Raw genomic sequence first — 12,991 nt, 5'->3', positions numbered from 1 at the left:
CCTCTCATTAACCGCAGGGGGGAGGGGAGGAGGAAGCTGAATAATTAATGCTGAATAATTAATGCTGAATAATTAATGACGCTATTTATAACCGCGGGGGGAGGGGCGGCGGCGCCAGCCGGGGGAGGGGCGGGGTCTGACGGGGAGGGGGGAGGGGCGGGGCTTTCCCGCGTTCCCAGCCACGTGCGGCCCCTCCCCCCCGAATTTGGGGGCGCTGGGGGGGGTTTGGGACCCTCCCCCCCCCCCAAATTCGCTCTGGAAGCGGCTTTAGGAGGTGGGCGTGGCTTGCTGGCAAAGGGGGCGTGGTTTAAAGCGCGGGGGCGGGGCCTGTCGCCATGGGGACGCGGCGCTGCCTTTGGGGGCGGGGGGCGGGGCGGGGGGCGGGGTGGGGGAGGGGCGGAGGAGGCCGTGGGGGGAGGGGGGGTCGGGGGAAGGGGGGGGGAGATCGCGACGGCGGCGGCAGCGCAGCCATGAAGACTCCGGCGGACGCGGGTGAGAACTGCGCCCCCCCCCCCCCAAACGAACCCCCGCGGGGTTTTGGAGCGGGGGGAGGGGGAGGGGAAACTTTTTTTTGGGGGGGGGCTCCCCTTCCCCCCCCCACGCGGGAGGGGAGGAACTTTGCCCTCCCCCACCCCCTCCCCCCTTCCCCGATCCGCGCCGCAAACTTTCCCCCCCCTCCCCCTCCTCTGCCCCTCCCCCACGTGGCGCCCCACGCGCGTGACCCTCCCCTCCCCCCCCTCCGATTTTGGGGGGGTCCGGCCGCCCCCTCCCCGCCCCTCCCCCCCCTTTTCCCACGGAGTTTCGGGACCTGTTGCGCTCCCCTCCCCCTCCCCCTCCCCCCAAACCGCGACCCCTCCCCCGCCCGATTCCCACGCGGGGGGGGGTCCGTGGGGGGGTCGGGGGGGGCTCCTCCCCTCCCCCACGCGTGGGTGGGGTGGGGGGTGCGGGTGGGGGAGGGGCGCTGCCACGTTGTGTGTTTTGGAGGAGGGGGAGGGGGCAGGGCCGGCCCCTCCCCCCTCCCCGCGCGGGGTCTGGGGGCGGAATTTTGGGGCGTTCTGGCGTTAATTAGCGCGGGGGGGTTAATTAGAGGAGCCTCATTAAGATTGGGATGCCCCCCTCCCCCCCTCATCGTCCCCTCCCCCTTCAGGACCCGCCCGGGCCGGTTCAAACTTGTCCCCTCCCCCCTCCCGTAGCTCAAGCCACGCCCCCTCATTTCCATAGACCCGCCTTCTCATTTCCATGGCCACGCCCCTCCCGCGCGCCGGGAGCGCCCCCTGGCGGGGGGGGGGCGGGGACCCCCAAATTTGGGGGGCAAAGGGGGGGAGGGGCGGAGCGAGGGGGGGTGGGGGAGGGGCCCCAAAATTTGGGGCGGAGCCCAAAAGTTGGAGCGGGCCGCGAGTTTGGGGTCCCGGGGCGGTTTTGGGGTCCCGGGGGCGGATTTGGGGTCCCGGGGGCGATTTTGGGGTTCTGGGGGCGGTTTTGGGGTCTCGGGGGCGGTTTTGGGGTCCCGGGGTCGATTTTGGGGTTCTGGGGGCGGATTTGGGGTCCCGGGGGCGGTTTTGGTGTCTCGGGGCGGTTTTGGTGCCTCCGCGGGTTTTGGGGGGGCTTTGGGGGTCACTGAGGAGTTTTGGGGGTCCCGGTCCCGTTTTTGGGGTCTCGGCCCAATTTTGGGGCCATCCCGGGGGTCTCTGACCGATTTTGGGAGTCTCGAGTTCGGTTTTGGGGTCCCAATCCCGTTTTTGGGGCGGTTTTTAGTGTCCTACTCCCATTTTTGGGGTCTTGCTCCCAGTTTGGGGTCCCAGTCCCAGTTTGGGGTCCCAGTCCCAGTTTTGGGGCCCTTTCTGGGGTCCCAGTGCAGTTTTTGGGTTCTGGGGCCGTTTTTGGGGTCCCAACCCGGTTTTGGGGCAATTTTTGGGTTTTGGGGCCGTTTTTGGGTTTTGGGGCCGTTTTTGGGTTTTGGGGCCGTTTTTGGGTTTTGGGGCAGTTTTTGGGGTCCCAGCCCGTTTTGGGGGCCGTTTTTGGGATTTGGGGCTGTTTTTGGGGTCCCCCCCCCGTTGCGGGAACAGAGCCCCCATTGAGGCCGGTGACGTCACCGCCCCTCCCCCCACCCAGAACAGACCCCGGAGTGTCTCCGGCCCCTCCCCCACCCCGGGGCCACCAAGGGGGGGAGGGGAAGGGGGGGCAGGGGGCGACTTTTGGGGGGTCCTGAATTTTGGGGTCCTGAATTTGGGGTCCTTAATTTTGGGAACTTAATTTTGGGGGCAATTTTTGGGGTCTGAATCTGGGGGTCTCGATTTTAGGGTCTCGATTTTGGGGTGACTTTTTGGGGTCTGAATTTAGGGTCTCGATTATTTGGTTCTGAATTTGGGGTGACTTTTTGGGGATGATGATTTTGGGGTCCTGAATTTGGGATCCTGAATTTGGGGTCTCGATTTCGGGGTGACAAACCTGAGGTGATGATTTTGGCGTCCTGAACTTGGTGTCCCTTTTTGGGGTCCTGACTTTGGGGTGACTTTTTGGGGTCCTGACTTTGGGATTCTGATTTTGGGGTGCTGTGATGACATCGCCGGTGACGTCACTGATGATGTCACGGACGACATCGCGCTGATGAGGTCACGCCTGTGGCAGCGATGACGTCACTCTGTCGGTGTCACTGTGTCGATGTCACATTGCAGTGACACACATGACGTCACACCAATGATGTCACACCGATGACGTCACACGGATTATGTCACACCATTCCCCGCAGGTTTTGCGTTCCCCAAGTGGGCGCAGGAAGGGACAGTGATGATGTCACAGTGCTGATATGACATGGGCGATGTCACACTGATGATGTCACACAGCAGTGACACCGATGATGTCACACCAATGACATCACACTGATGACATCACACCGATGCTGTCCCCCACCCCCTGTAGGTTTCGTGTTGCCCGAGTGGGCACAGGAGGGGACAGTGACAATGTCACAGTGCCAGTGTCACACTGCAGTGACACTGATGATGTCACACCGATGATGTCACACCCATGATGTCACATGGCAGAGACACCGATGATATCATAGTGCCAATGTCACACCAATGATGTCACACAGTGGTGACACCGTCCCCATCCCCTGTAGGTTTCGCGATCCCCGAGTGGGCGCAGGAGGGACAGTGACAATGTCACACCAATGATGTCACACTGATGATGTCATACAGTGGTGACACTGATGACATCACACTGATTACATCACACCAATGACATCACACTGTCCCCGTTCCCCTTTAGGTTTCGCGTTCCCCGAGTGGGCGCAGGAAGGGACATGTCACAGTGATGATGTCACACTGATGATGTCACACAGTGGTGACACTGATGATGTCACACCAATGACATCACACTGATGACGTCACACCCATGACGTCACACGACAATGACACCGATGATGTCCCCTGTAGGTTTCGCGTTCCCCGAGTGGGCACAGGAGGGGACAGTGATGATGTCACTCTGACAATGTCACACAGCGGTGACACTGATGATGTCACACCGATGATGTCACACCGATGCCATCCCCTGTCCCGTTCAGGCTTCGCGTTCCCCGAGTGGGCGTACAAGGCGGAGTCGAGCCCCGGCTCGCGGCAGATCCAGCTGTGGCACTTCATCCTGGAGCTGCTGCGGCAGGAGCGCTACCGCGAGGTCATCGCCTGGCAGGGCGACTACGGCGAGTTCGTCATCAAGGACCCCGACGAGGTGGCGCGGCTCTGGGGGGTGCGCAAGTGCAAGCCCCACATGAACTACGACAAGCTCAGCCGCGCCCTCAGGTACGGCTGGGCCCAAAATCCGGGATTTGGGGCATTTTTCCCCTTTTTTCCCCCTTGAAAATTCAGAATTTTTGGGGTTTTTGGCCTTTTTCCCCATTAATTTTGGGTGGTTTTTCCCATTAATATTGGATTTTTTTCCCATGAATGTTGAGTTTTTTCCCCCATGAATGTTGGGGTTTTCCCCTTTCTTTTCCCCTTTTTCCTCCCATGAATTTTGGGTTTTTTTCCCATGAGTTTTAAGGTTTTTTTCCCCCATTTTTTCCCCCCATTTTTCCCCGCCGTTTTTTCCCGCCATTTTTTCCCGCCATTTTTTCCCCTCATGAATGTTGGGTTTTTTCCCCTTTCTTTTCCCCTTTTTCTCCCACGAATTTTGGGTTTTTCCCTATTTTTCCACTTGGAAATTCGGGATTTGGGGCATTTCCCATCCCAATTTGGGATTTTGGGGCATTTTCCCATCCCAATTTGGGGTTGGGGCGCGGCTCTGGGGGGTGCGCAAGTGCAAGCCCCACATGAACTACGACAAGCTCAGCCGCGCCCTCAGGTACGCATTTATTCCCAAAATTTGGGATTTTTGGGAATTTTTCCCATTTTTTCCCCGTGAAAATTCGGAATTTTTGGGGTTTTTGGCCTTTTTCCCCATGAATTTTGGGTGTTTCTTCCCATTAATATTGGATTTCTTTCCCATGAATGTTGAGTTTTTTCCCCCATGAATGTTGGGGTTTTCCCCTTTCTTTTCCCCTTTTTCCTCCCATGAATTTTGGGTTTTTTTCCCATGAGTTTTAAGGTTTTTTTCCCCCATTTTTTCCCCCCATTTTTCCCCGCCGTTTTTTCCCGCCATTTTTTCCCGCCATTTTTTCCCCTCATGAATGTTGGGTTTTTTCCCCTTTCTTTTCCCCTTTTTCTCCCACGAATTTTGGGTTTTTCCCTATTTTTCCACTTGGAAATCCGGGATCTGGGGGATTTTCCCATCCCAATTTGGGATTTTGGGGCTTTTCCCATCCCAATTTGGGGCTTTTCCCATCCCAATTTGGGATTTTGGGGCTTTTCCCATCCCAATTTGGGGTTGGGGCGCGGCTCTGGGGGGTGCGCGAGTGCCCCACATGAACTACGACAAGCTCAGCCGCGCCCTCAGGTACGGCCCAGTCCAGGTTTCACTATTTTCCCATTTTTTCCCCTTTTTTTCCTTTTTTCCCTTTTTTCCCCAGGAATTTTGGGGACTTTCCCATGAATTCTGGGTTTTTTCCCCTTGTTTCCCATGAATTTTGGGTTTTTTTCCCATGAGTTTTAAGGTTTTTTTCCCCCATTTTTTCCCGCCATTTTTTCCCGCCATTTTGTCCCCTCATGAATGTTGGGGTTTTTCCCCTTTCTTTTCCCCTTTTTCCTCCCATGATTTTGGGTTTTTCCCTATTTTTCCACTTGGAAATTTGGGATTTTGGGGCATTTCCCATCCCAATTTGGGATTTTGGGGCTTTTCCCATCCCAATTTGGGGCTTTTCCCATCCCAATTTGGGATTTTGGGGCATTTCCCATCCCAATTTGGGGTTGGGGCGCAGCTCTGGGGGGTGCGCAAGTGCCACATGAACTATGACAAGCTCAGCCGCGCCCTCAGGTACGCATTTGGCTGGGAAAATTCAGGATTATGGGAATTTTTCCCATTTTTTCCCCTTTTTTTCCCATGAAAATTAATAATTTTTGGGGTTTTTGGCCTTTTTTCCCATTAATTTTGGGTGTTTTTTCCCATTAATATTGGATTTTTTTCCCATGAATGTTGAGTTTTTTTCCCCATGAATGTTGGGGTTTTTCCCCTTTCTTTTCCCCTTTTCTCCATGAAATTTGGGTTTTCCCCTTTTTTTCTCCATGGAAATTCGGGATTTGGGGGATTTTCCCATCACAATTTGGGGTTTGAGGCCCGGCTCTACGACAAGCTCAGCCGCGCCCTCAGGTACAGCAAATTTGGCTTTATCTGTGAAAATTTGGGATTTGGGAATTTTTCCCATTTTTTCCCCTTTTTTCTCCTTGAAAATTCAGAATTTTTGGAGTTTTTTGCCTTTTTCCCCATGAACTTTGGGGATTTTTTTTCCCATGAATTTTGGAATTTTTTCCCATGAATTTTGGATTTTTTTCCCCATGAATGTTGAGTTTTTTCTCCTATGAATTTTGCAGGTTTTTTCCCCTTTTATTCCCATGAACGTTGGGGTTTTTTCCCCTTTTTCCCCCTTGGAAATTCAGGATTTTTTGGTTTTTTTTTTCCCCCCTTTTTTCCCAGGAATTTTGAGGGTTTTTTCCTTTTTTCCCCCATGGAATTTTGGGGTTCCCGGGTGGAATTTGGGGTTCCCTGGGTGGAATTTGGGATTCCCCGGGTGCATTTTGGGGTTCCCTGGGTGCATTTTGGGATTCCCTGGGTGGAATTTGGGGTTCCCTGGGTCCATTTTGGGGTTCCCGGGTAGAATTTAGGGCTCCTGGGTGCAATTTGGGTTTCCCAGGTGGAATTTGGGGTTCCCTTGGTACATTTTGGGGTTCCCGGGTGGAATTTGGGATTCTTTTGGTGCATTTTGGGGTTCCCAGGTAGAATTTGAGGTTCCCTGGGTGCATTTTGGGGTTCCGTGGTTGCATTTTGGGGTTCCCGGGTGGAATTTGGGGTTCCCAGGTGCATTTTGGGGTCCCCAGGTGGATTTTGGGGTTCCCCGGGTGGATTTTGGGGTTTCCTGGGTGGAATTTGGGGTTCCCAGGTGGAATTTGGGGTTCCCAGGTAGAATTTGGGGTTCCCTGGGTGGATTTTGGGGTTCCCGGGTGGAATTTGGGGTTCCCTGGGTGGAATTTGGGGTTCTTTTGGTGCATTTTGGGGTTCCCAGGTAGAATTTGGGGTTCCCGGGTGCATTTTGGGGTTCCCGGGTGGAATTTGGGATTCCCTGGGTGGAATTTGGGATTCCCTGGTTGCATTTTGGGGTTCCCAGGTGCATTTTGAGGTTCCCTGGGTGGAATTTGGGGTTCCCAGGTAGAATTTGGGGTTCCCTGGGTGAATTTTGGGGTTCCCCGGGTGGATTTTGGGGTTCCCTGGGTGGAATTTGGGGTTTCCTGGGTGGAATTTGGGGTTCCCAGGTGGAATTTGGGGTTCCCAGGTAGAATTTGGGGTTCCCTGGGTGGATTTTGGGGTTCCCGGGTGGAATTTGGGGTTCCCTGGGTGGAATTTGGGGTTCTTTTGGTGCATTTTGGGGTTCCCAGGTAGAATTTGGGGTTCCCGGGTGCATTTTGGGGTTCCCGGGTGGAATTTGGGGTTCCCTGGGTGGAATTTGGGATTCCCTGTGTGGATTTTGGGATTCCCAGGTAGAATTTGGGGTTCCCAGGTGGAATTTGGGGTTCCCGGGTGGAATTTGGGGTTCCGGTGGGCGTGTCCATTGCCGCCCGGTGGGCGTGGCCTGCCGAGGCCCCGCCCACGCCCCTCCCCCCCCAGGTATTACTACAACAAGCGGATTCTGCACAAAACCAAAGGGAAAAGATTCACCTACAAATTCAACTTCAACAAACTGGTGCTGGTGAACTGCCCCTTCATCGACCTGGGGCTGGCAGGTGGGCACGGGGACACACCTGGGGACACACCTGGGGACACCTGGGGACACCTGGGCTGGGCTGGTGAACTGCCCCTTCATCGACCTGGGGCTGGCAGGTGGGACTGGGACACACCTGGGGACACCTGGGCAATGGGGACACCTGGGGACATGGGGACATGGGGCATGGGGACACCTGGGCTGGGACACCTGGGCTGGTGAACTGCCCCTTCATCGACCTGGGGCTGGCAGGTGGGACTGGGGACACACCTGGGGACACCTGGGGACACCTGGGGACATGGGGACATGGGACACGGGGACATTGGGGACACCTGGGCTGGTGAACTGCCCCTTCATCGACCTGGGGCTGGCAGGTGGGACTGGGACACCTGGGGACACCTGGGGACACCTGGGGACATTGGGGACACCTGGGGACACCTGGGACACCTGGGACACCTGGGACACCTGGGGCACCTGGGGACACCTGGGACACCTGGGGACACCTGGGGACACCTGAGACACCTGGGGACACCCACAGGGACACCTGGGCTGGGCTGGTGAACTGCCCCTTCATCGACCTGGGGCTGGCAGGTGGGACATGGGACACCTGGGCTGGGACATGGGGACACCTGAGCGGACACCTGGGGACACACCTGGGGACACCTGGGGACACCTGGGGACATTGGGGACACACCTGGGCTGGGACACGGGGACACCTGGGCTGGGCTACAACTGCCCCTTCATCGACCTGGGGCTGGCAGGTGGGACATGGGGACACCTGGGGACACCTGGGGACATTGGGGACACCTGGGGGACACCTGGGCTGGGTTACCTGGGCTGGTGAACTGCCCCTTCATCGACCTGGGGCTGGCAGGTGGGACATGGGGACATTGGGGACATTGGGGACACCTGGGGCACCTGGGCTGGGCTGGTGAACTGCCCCTTCATCGACCTGGGGCTGGCAGGTGGGACATGGGGACACACCTGGGGACATTGGGGACACCTGGGGATACCTGGGGACACCTGGGACACCTGGGGACACACCTGGGGACACCTGGGGACACCTGGGGACATTGGGGACACACCTGGGCTGGGACACGGGGACACCTGGGCTGGGCTACAACTGCCCCTTCATCGACCTGGGGCTGGCAGGTGGGACATGGGGACACCTGGGGACACCTGGGGACATTGGGGACACCTGGGGGACACCTGGGCTGGGTTACCTGGGCTGGTGAACTGCCCCTTCATCGACCTGGGGCTGGCAGGTGGGACATGGGACACCTGGGGACACCTGGGACACCCACAAGGACACCTGGGTGGGGTGTGCCCAGGTGGGTCAGGGCACATCTGGGTGTGCCCAGGTGTGGTTTGGGTGTGTCTGGGCATTCCCAGGTGTGCTCTGGGTGTGCCCAGCTGTGCCCAGGTGTGCTGGGGGTGTGCCCAGGTGTGATTTGGGTGGGGTGGGCATAGTCTGGGCGTGCCCAGGTGGTGTCAGGATGGGGTGGCCGTGCCCAGCTCTGCCCAGGGCGTGGTCCAGGTGTGCCCAGGTGTGTTTCTGGGTGTGCCCAGGTGTGATTTGGGTGGGGTGGGTGTGCCCAGGTGTGCCCAGGTGCGCTCTGGGTGTGCCCAGGTGTGCCCAGGTGTGATCTGGGTGTGCCCAGGTGTGTTCCTGGGTGTGCCCAGGTGTGCCCAGGTGTGCTCTGGGTGTGCCCAGGTGCCATCCGGGTGCCCCCCTAACCCCCTCCCCCTTTTCTCTCTCCCCTCCCCCACAGGGCCCCCGCTGCCGCAGAGCGCCCCCCCCCTGCCCACGGGGGGGTCCCACTTCCGCTTCCCCCCCCTGCCCGGCCCCTCCCCGCCCCCTCCCCCCCCCGGCGGGGGCGGCCCCCCCCTGCTGGCCCCTCCCCCTCCCCCCTTCCCCTCCCCCCACCGCCGCCTGGGCTCCCTCAGCGACGGCTCCGAGGAGCCCGAGGAGCCGCCCCTCCCCCACCCCGCGCTGCCCCCTCCCCCACCCCTCACCTCCGCGGGGGGAGGGGGCGGCGGGGGAGGGGCGGGGGGGTTCCGGCCCCTCCCCCACCACCCCCACCCCCCCCGCCTGACCCCCGAGGGGCTCTTCCGCCTCTACCCCTCCCCCCACGAGCCCCCCCTCAGCCCCTTCCCCCCCTCCCCCTCCCCGCTGGGGGGGGGTGGGGGAGGGCCGGGCGGGGGGGAGGGGCGGGGCTGCTGCCCCCCCCCCTGTCCCCCGCGCTGCCCCTCAGCCCCCCCCAGCTGGGCTACGCCCCCTCCCCCACGCTGAGCCCGCTGCTGGGGGGGCTGGGGGGGGGCGGGGGAGGGGGAGGGGGTGGGGGTGGGGGAGGGGCGGGGGGGGGGTCGCACTTCTCCTTCTCGGCCGAGGACCTGCAGCGCGCGCTGGCGGCGCAGGCGCGGAGCGTCCTCAGCTACCACCTGAGCCCGCGCGCCTTCCTGCCCTGCCCCCCCCCCGCGCTGCTGCTGCGCCCCTCCCCCACCTCCCCCCCGAGCCCCTCCCCCACCCCCAACCCCACCCCCCCCTTCCCCTTCAAGCTGCAGCCCCCCCCGCCCGGCCGGCGGCAGCGGAACCCCCCCGCCCCTCCCCCACCGCCTTCATCATCATCATCATCATCATCATCATCATCAGCGGGCGGGGGGGGAGGGGCGGCGGCCGAGCCCCTCCCCCACATCAAGGTGGAGCCCGAGGAGGAGGAGGAGGAGGCGCTGGAGGTGGCGGCGCTGAGCGAGGAGGAGGAGGAGGAGGAGGAGGAGGAAGATGAGGAGGGGGAGGGGGAGGAGGACGAGGTGTTCGCCCCTCCCCCCCCGCCGCCCTCCCCCCCCCGCGTCCCGCCCAAACTGCGCTTCAAGCGGCGCTGGCGGGAGGGGGGAGGGGCGGGGGGAGGGGCGGGCACCGGCCCCGCGGCCCCTCCCCCCGCGCGGGGGGGTGGGGGAGGGGCGGACCCCCAAAACCTGGGGGCGGGGGGGGGAGGGGAGCTGCAGCGCGCCACGGCGCAGCTCTCGCTGGAGCCCTGAGGGGGGAGGGGCGAGGGGGGAGGGGCCGCCCCTCCCCCCACCCCCCGCTGGCCTTAAGGGGGAGGGGAATGTGGGGGAGGGGCGCCCAAACCCGCCCCTCCCACCCCCCCCCAAAAATTGGGGTGCGCCCCCCCCCCCCACCCCGGGATGTGGGGGAGGGGCTCGATGCAGGGATGGGGGAGGGGCGGCGCGGGAAGCCCCTCCCCCAATGAACTTTGGGCTGCCTTGGTGAGGGGGGAGGGGAGAGGGGGAGGGGAACCCCCCCCCAAACCCCCCCCCAAAAACAGAAACGGGTGAAACCCCTCCCCCACCCCCCGCAATTGGGGGGGACCCCAAAAATTGGGGGGAGGGGCGGCGCTGGAGGGGGGAGGGGACGGTCCAAAAAATGGGGGAGGGGCAGAAATTTTGGGTTGGAGGGTCCCAAAAATGGGTGAAACCCCCCCAGACCTGTTGGGGATCCCCCAAAAAACGGGCGGGACCCCCAAAATTTGGGTTGGATCCCCAAAAAAACGGGTGAAACTGACCAAAAACGGTGAAACTCCCCCAAAAACGGGCGGGAACGTCCAAATTTTGGGTTGGAATGACAAAAAAAGGATGAAACTCCCCAAAAATGGACGGGAACCCCCAAATTTTGGGGGAATGCACCAAATTTTGGGTTGGAACCCCCCCCAAAATGGGTTAAACACCCAAAAACGGGTGAAACTCCCCAAAATGGGCGGAACTCCCAAGAAATGGGCGGAAACGCCCAAATTTTGGGTTGGAATCATTCAAAACGGGGTGAAACTCCCCCCCAAAATGGGTGAAATCCCCCAAAATTTGGGTTCGACCCCCTCAAAAATGGGAATAACCCCCAAAAATGTGTGGACCCCCCCAAAATTGGGATTGGACCCAAAAAAATGGGCGGGAACTCCCAGATTTGGGTTGAACTCTCCCAAAAACGGGTGAAACCCCCCAAAGTTTTTCGGAACCCCCCGAAAACGGGTGAAGCCTCCCCAAAAAGGGGCGGGAAACCCCAAAATTTGGGTTGAACCCCCCCCAAAACGGGTGAAACCCCCAAAACGGGCGGGAAATCCCCAAATCTTCTGGGAACTCCCCAAAAAATGGGTGAAATCCCCTAAAAACGGGTGAAATCCCCAAAAAACGGGTGAAATCCCCTAAAAACGGGTGAAACCCCCCAAATTTGGGCAGGACCCCCCCCCCAAAAGCTCCGAAGCACAAATGCGGATTTTTTGTCCCCAAAAATGCAAAGCGGGGGGGAGGGGCCGCCGGCACAGCCCCTCCCCCACCCCCGGGGGGGGTCTGCCCCCCTTTTTTTTTTTTAAATTTTTTTTGGGGGGGGTCCCCGTTTTTGTTGTTTTTTTATTGTTTTGGGGGGTCCCCCCTTGTACAAACGGCTTTATGTAACCAAAAATTCGGGGTGGGCGGGGGAGGGGTGGGGGAGGGGAGCCCCGACCCACCCTGGGGGGGGGAGGGGAGGGGTGGGGGAGGGGATGTGGGGGGAGGGGTTTGGGGGTCTCCAAGTGCCTGTATTGTACTGTCCGGGGGGGTGGGGAGGGGGGGACACCCCCAAACCTTACGTGACCCTGGCCCCCCTTCCCCCCCCATTGCTCAGGGCCGCCCCTCCCCCCCAATTTTGTAAAGTGAGGTGGGGGAGGGGCTGAGCCCGATTTGGGGGGGGTTCAGGGCGCGGTGGGGGAGGGGTAGGGGGTGGGGGATGGGGGGAGGGGTCTCTCTGAAGCCTTATTGACACCTGTAAATAGCAGGGGGGGAGGGCGGGGGGTGGTCACTCGGAGAATGTATAAAACCGGCTGAAATAACCAATAAAGATTTCACAGTTCGCTGCTTCCCAGGAGCCACAGAATCCCACCGGGGGCTGTCCCGGGACGTTTTTGGGGTGTCCCGGGACGTTTTTGAGGGGGTCTCAGGCTTCATCCCTGCGCTTAGGCCGCACTTCCGGTGTAGCGCCGCCGTTGCCTGGCAACGCGCGATCCCGTCGCCCCTCGCGGGAACGTTGCCAGGCGACAGCCAATCAGCGCGCGCGTTGTAAAGCAAGGCTCAATTTCCGGCTTCCCTTTCGGGCGGCGTGTTGCTAGGCGACAGCCAATCAGCTGCCGGCGTTCCGGCGGGCGTTGCTAGGCGACGGCCAATCAGCGGCGAGGTTTATTCCCGGGTTTGACCCATAAGGCCTCTCGCGCGCTTTTGCGGCCGCTTCCGCCATCCCCACCCGGCCCCGAGACCCCCCAAGACCCCCCGGGCTCCTCCCCCAATTTTGGGGTTTTTTTTGCCCGTTTTTGGCGTTTTTGGCTCCTCCTACCCCGCCCCGTGCGGGCCCCTACTATCAGTTATTAGCGAGGGGGGATTTTGGGGGTCCCAGGGTGGTTTTGGTGGTCCCAGGGGGGTATTGGGGGTCGTGTATTGATTTGCCAGTCCCAGGGTTGATTTTTGGGCTGTTTTGAGCCGCTTTTTAGGGGGAAAATTCCCAATTCTCGCTCTGACCAATCAGCGAGCGCAGCACACCTCGGGGGGCGTGGCTTGGGTTGGGTCGCGCCTTTTCTTTGCTCTGCGCATGCGCGGGGCGGGGTGGGCGTGGCCAGGGCTCCCTCACGTGTC

General features: G+C 60.3%; 2 protein-coding genes across 3 annotated transcripts in view; one reads left to right on the top strand and one right to left on the bottom strand.

The window, feature by feature from the left end:
* Positions 1 to 12,991, bottom strand: part of RPS19 (ribosomal protein S19) — a 110,226-nt gene that overhangs the window by 27,147 nt on the left and 70,088 nt on the right. The window lies entirely within an intron of this gene.
* On the top strand, positions 385 to 12,225 carry ERF (ETS2 repressor factor). 2 transcript variants are annotated; one of them, XM_072920768.1, is made up of 5 exons: positions 385 to 492; positions 3,563 to 3,797; positions 7,249 to 7,364; positions 9,115 to 9,508; positions 9,541 to 12,225. In XM_072920768.1, exons 1-5 carry the CDS (start codon positions 471 to 473, stop codon positions 10,379 to 10,381), a joined length of 1,608 nt encoding a protein of 535 aa, XP_072776869.1. In that variant the 5' UTR covers positions 385 to 470; the 3' UTR covers positions 10,382 to 12,225. The 2 variants fall into 2 exon arrangements, with proteins under 2 accessions (XP_072776869.1, XP_072776868.1); XM_072920767.1 differs by lacking the exons at positions 385 to 492; positions 3,563 to 3,797 and adding an exon at positions 4,102 to 4,338 and having other exon boundaries at positions 9,115 to 12,225.

This window comes from Taeniopygia guttata, chromosome 33 (assembly GCF_048771995.1).
Source record: "Taeniopygia guttata chromosome 33, bTaeGut7.mat, whole genome shotgun sequence".
Classification (NCBI taxonomy): Eukaryota; Metazoa; Chordata; class Aves; order Passeriformes; family Estrildidae; genus Taeniopygia; species Taeniopygia guttata.
Note: the sequence above shows the minus strand (reverse complement) of the source record. Positions and strands in the feature narration are given on the sequence as shown.

What these genes read in the sequence shown, in the direction of transcription:
- ERF (XM_072920768.1), top strand. Translation starts at nt 471, where the DNA reads ATGAAGACTCCGGCGGACGCGG. An exon ending in GAAGACTCCGGCGGACGCGG is followed by an intron (nt 493 to 3,562) that starts GTGAGAACTGCG and finishes TGTCCCGTTCAG; the next exon opens with GCTTCGCGTTCCCCGAGTGG. An exon ending in CATCGACCTGGGGCTGGCAG is followed by an intron (nt 7,365 to 9,114) that starts GTGGGCACGGGG and finishes CCTCCCCCACAG; the next exon opens with GGCCCCCGCTGCCGCAGAGC.